Source organism: Lathyrus oleraceus, chromosome 6 (genome assembly GCF_024323335.1).
Source record: "Lathyrus oleraceus cultivar Zhongwan6 chromosome 6, CAAS_Psat_ZW6_1.0, whole genome shotgun sequence".
Taxonomy (NCBI): Eukaryota; Viridiplantae; Streptophyta; class Magnoliopsida; order Fabales; family Fabaceae; genus Lathyrus; species Lathyrus oleraceus.
In genome coordinates, this window is record NC_066584.1 from 482,872,559 (window position 1) to 482,878,111 (window position 5,553).

General features: G+C 29.1%; 1 protein-coding gene across 1 annotated transcript; it reads left to right on the forward strand.

The window, feature by feature from the left end:
• The first annotated feature begins 1,989 nt into the window (after window positions 1-1,989).
• LOC127096997 (VQ motif-containing protein 8, chloroplastic-like) lies at window positions 1,990-2,756 on the forward strand. Its single transcript, XM_051035517.1, has one exon. The coding sequence runs from the start codon at window positions 2,070-2,072 to the stop codon at window positions 2,634-2,636; it is 567 nt and encodes a 188-aa protein (XP_050891474.1). The 5' UTR covers window positions 1,990-2,069; the 3' UTR covers window positions 2,637-2,756.
• The last annotated feature ends 2,797 nt before the right edge of the window (window positions 2,757-5,553 follow it).

Genomic DNA, 5,553 nt, shown 5'->3' on the forward strand with positions numbered 1-5,553 from the left:
ATATAGCTAGAGGAGTTGTATCATGGAAATCAAAGAAACAGACTATCCTAGTTCAGTCCACAATGGAGTCTAAGATGATAGCATTAGGGACTGCTAATGAAGAAGCAAGTTGGTTAAGATTTTTGCTAGCTGAGATTTCTTTATGGGAAAAACCTACGCCAGTTGTGTTGATCCATTACGATAGTACCACGACTATTGCAAAAATTGAGAACCGTTAGTATAACGGTAAGTGACGTCAAATTAGAAGAAAACACAACACTGTTAGAGACTACATCTCTAAAGGAGCTGTAAGAATGGATAATGTACGCACTGATGAAGATTTAGCAGATCCTTTGACGAAAGGATTAGCTAGAGAGAAAGTCTATAATACATCCAATATGATGAGACTAATGCCTATAGAAAAATGAGTTGCTCAAGATGGTAATCCAACCTAATAGATTGAAGATCCAAAGAAATAGGTTCAATGGATAATAACAAGTTATGAGTAATATAAGGTGATCATGCTAGTATAAATAAGAGAAACATGAATCCTGAAGCGAAAAGAGGATGAGATAATAAAAACTCTTAATGAGATCTATACTCTGTATGAGAAAGTACCTAGGTTGTAGGAGTACTCTTGATATCACATATATAATTGTGGAACTTAGGCTGATCCCTATGGAATTTTGAGGCAGAATTCCTAAAGCCTGCACTAAACTGAGATACACATGGAGGGCCATTAAAGCACAAACTATTAGAATACACCTTAAAAAAAGGTTGTGTACGAGTTTGATGTTTGAGATAAAGTTCAATGCAATTGTGTTACTCTTGTTGAATCAGAATCCTACTTGCTATGCAAAGTTTCAAGTCGTAGACACCTTTGTTTATGCACAATCTTAGAAACATTTGACGTTACTTCTAAAACACTTTTTTAAATTTAAGTGGGGGATTGTTGGAACATTGTGTCAATATTTCAATATAGGGAGATGAATTTGAAAAGGTTCCTTAAGTCCCACAATGTGTGTTAATTGAGAAAACTCCTTAGTCCCACATTGTTTAGGTGATATATCTTAGATACCTCACTTCATTATATAAGGAAATTTCTTGTTTTATTCCAAAACACACCAAAAACTCATTTGTTGAGTTTTTTCTTGCCAATTTCTCCATCTTTCTTTCTACTCGTTGAATTTTCTGAGTATTATCTTGAATTCTCTTTAGAAAATTATGTTAATTTCTCTTTGTTTTAGTTGAGAAATTACAATTATTAATTTTTGGACTCTCTTTGGAGAATTATTTGAATTTCTCTTGTTTGAGAAATTATTTTAAGTGGTCAAATGACCATTATTGAATTCTCTTTGGAGAATTATTAGAGTTTTCTCTTGGTCTGAGAAATTAGTCATTATACCAGATACTACGAGGAATAATTATATCATATTCGAATGGTCTTTGTACAATCAGAGAGTGTATTTCTAGATCGATTATCTACCGTGCAAGTAGTAATCGTATAATATAGAACTAAAATGTTTTATCCTGGAGACGACACAATAATTTGATTATTTTGCATAATTTTGTACAGTTCCACAAAACGTTTTAAAGAAAGCAATTCAATCCGCACTCGATTCAATAATTTCTTCTGGAACTGATTTTCAAAATCGTAAAACAACATAGGCTCCCACCCTACTTAAGAAATTCTCTTCAACAATTGTTGTTTTCTCCATTGGGTACAAATCAAATATCTTTCTTGTACGTTAGTACATATCTTTTCTAAGTAAATTCCATTTCTAAGTAAATTCCATTTTTAAAACGGTACAAAATTAATTAACAATCATTAAAAGGATGAAAGTCTCAAGCAGTCAAATAAAAAACACAACTCATCTCAATTACATATAATCAAATTTTATAATTGATAGTAGATCAAGTGTAAACGGTCAGCATTGTTGGCCAAATAGTTTCTCCTTCTATATATACACTACCTACCATCTCTTCCCTATTCACCAAGTTTCTCTTTTATCTTTTTCTTCTTTTAGCAAACACAACCTTTCTTTTTCATACACACATCTTTCAATAATATTGAGTTGTTGAACACCAAAATGAAACCTACTTCAAAATTGCATGGTTTTAATTATGATCAACAAAAGATAAACATCAATGGCCCTCGTCCTACACCTTTGATGATTCGCAAGCCCAACTCATCACACAAACAACAAAGGGTTCCCATCATCATATACACTCAATCACCAAAGATTATTCATACAAAAGCACAAGATTTCATGGCTCTTGTTCAAAGACTCACAGGCATGTCAACTACCAATCAGGTGCTGCCACGTCAGCAAGAGGTTCCTGAGTCATCCTTGTCAGATGGATCAAACAATAATAGTATCAACTTCAAACAGCACGAGGGTGATGAAACTACATCAACAACTAGCTCAGTTGAAAAGGAAGGTGTGAATAGCAATATTAATTATGATGAACAAAGTCCTAATAATATGATGAAATTTGCTGAGATGCCATTATTCACTCCAACTTCATGTGATTTCTTTAGCCCAAACAATTCATCTCGACCAGTTTATAAATTTTCTGATTCTCCATATGGAATATTAGGAAGTTTGATATCTCCTTCTGGATTGGGATTCATCCAAGACCTACCTGAATATTAGGTTCATGCTATATATTAGGCTTCAGGGTCACTTAAATATTAGTAATTTTTGTATACTTATTTTCTTGTAAAGTTTCTTGTATTTTTGGATAGGAATACTTAGTACAAGATTACCTGTTAATCATTTAAATTTGTTACCCTAATTCATTTTGGTGCATATGGTTGTTGGCATTCTTCTGTAATTACCTCCCACGTTTAGTTAGGATTTTATGTCTTGTCGTCCTAAATATAATTTAGATGTATGTCATTTCCAACTAATAGATTTAAAGGCGTAGGGTTTTCCTTTTAAATATAATTTCTTTGTTCCATTAAAGTGTATATATATATATATATATATATATATATATATATGGACGGAGTTCGGTGTAAGATACTGGGGGTATGCACCCCCATTTCTTATTAAAAATTAAATATTATGTCTCTTAAATTAATTATAATTTTTAAAATAGTAGTAGAAACAAAAGAATATATTGGACCATTTTAGATACCAGAAATTAAAATAATGAAGTTTTGAGTAAAATTTTTTTAAGCAATTTTAAATTCACCAAATATAATTTATATTTATTTTATTATATATATATAATTGTGTTTTTTATATAAATATATTTTTATAAAATAATTTTGCCACCACTAAGTTATATTTCTGGCTTTATATATATATATATATATATATATATATATATATATATATATATATATATATATATATATATAGAGAGAGAGAGAGAGAGAGGAATATTCTTACTCTATAAAACTTACTCCGCATCTTAATCATTATTTCATTTTCAATTCATAGTTAAAAATAATCATTAATTAATTATTATGTGACCAGTGACCAATTTATTTTTCTGTCTCTAATTATTGATTATTTTTAATCATTGATTAAAAATGAATCAATGATAAAGATATGGAGTAAGTTTTAATAACTTACTCCGGAAATAAATATATATATATATATATATATATATATATATATATATATATATATATATATATATATATATATATATATATATATATATATATATATATATATATATATATATAACCCTAACATCAAGCGTGATAACATGCAACGAAGTCGTCTTCATTAGCATCTTCAAACTTAAAGGTAATCAAGTTCATCCGTTTTCTCTTTCGTCCTCTTCTTCATATGCTTTCTTCCATTCTATTAATAATTGTTCTTCCTTTTTTATCAACAAAACCCTAACATTTCTCTTTTCTAATGCAGCGAACTCGTCCTGATAACCTTCTTCAAACAAAAATATAATCTTTTCCATTAGCTTACTTACATTTTTCATATCTATTCCGTGTATGATACTAGTTCTTCTTAAAATGTTTTTTTATTTGGCATGATTTACTTCCTTTTTGGGTCATGTTTCCGTTTATGTTAATGTTAGTTTATATTTTCAAAACATGTTAACATTCTGAAAGTTGTTTATATTTTAAAATATGGTTCAAGAGAACTCATACTATGAATATGGTTCATAAATGGTTTAATTTGTGTTGCTATAGAGAAACAAGATAAGAAGTATGAAGCTCTCTTGGAAGCTTCAATCGACTTGTACTTTTTCTTCATAGCAACACAAAGTACATTAACTTTAGATTATTTCACAAATCTTTTCAATAAAAGCTATGTTGTTGTCGTTTTGTTGATAAATGTTTATGTATTTTGTTGTTGTTGTTGTTCATAAAAGATTTGTATTTTTTGTTGATAGTGTATGTTATTGATGTTGCTGTTGTTGTTTATAAATTTTGTTATTGTTGATGTATGTTGTTGTTGAGTTTATTATAATGTATATAAATTATTTGTTTCACTAACCCTTCATTGAACCTGCATTCATTTAAAGTGATTTAGAAAATAATAATTTGAAAACTAAACTATATTTCAAATGTAACTTAGATTAAATATGTTTTTCGAATTACATGCATCTCGTAATTCATCTATCGCTCTTTAACACGTAGAATTTGATTTATTGCCCCAGATTCTTCAAAGAAACGATTCATTCTCTATTAATTTATATTGCAAAATATCAAATTTATTGAGAAATTGAATCATCCTCTTTGTTGTCATCATAATGATCATCATTATTGATTAAAATAATGATGATGATATCGAAGATGATGATTCTGAATTAGTCAACATATTAATGCTTTGCAAAATAAACTAGAAATGAACTCTTACTTTGAATAACTCGAGACATTGAATCAAATACTATGTGTTAAGTAGCAAGAGATGAATTACGGTATGAATACAATTTAAAAAACATTGGTTCATTTAACTTGTTTTTCAAGAATAATTTAATTTTTAAAATTATTATCTTCTACATCAATTTTAATGGTTGTATATATTTAGTATGGTGTACGAAAAAAAAGCAATCTACATAGTTTATAATAAACTTAGGATACTTTCCACAACGGTTATGTTCTGTAACCGTGGTGAAATGTTTATTATATTACAAATAAATTGATGTTGTTGGGTTTCAAAGTCATGACCTAAATATATATCATAATGGTTGTTTAATATAATGGTTCTGATAGGTAGCATGCTACCTAACTTATAACCAAGGTCACACACTTGTTATGGAAACTAACATAAATATAATCCCATGCTACCTAACAACGAACATGCAACCGTCATTATATGTGTTTCATAACCATTACTATATGTGTTTTCCATAGTAGTATGTCAATCATTTGGTTTGAATCTGATGATGAGAGTGAAGACGAAATGGATAATAAGGTGATGGCTTTCACTAGAAAATATGACTCTTGCAGTGAGTCTAGTGATGAAGATATCTCAACAGAAGAGCTAGTTGAATCTTATAAAGAGTTTCTTACTGAGTGGAAGAAATCTTGCATGATAAAAGAGAAACAAAGAAGATTATAAGTGATATACTCATGGAAAATGATAAGCT

Coding starts and splice junctions, on each gene's coding strand:
- LOC127096997 (XM_051035517.1), top strand. CDS start 2,070: ATGAAACCTACTTCAAAATTGCATGGTTTTAATTATGATCAACAAAAG.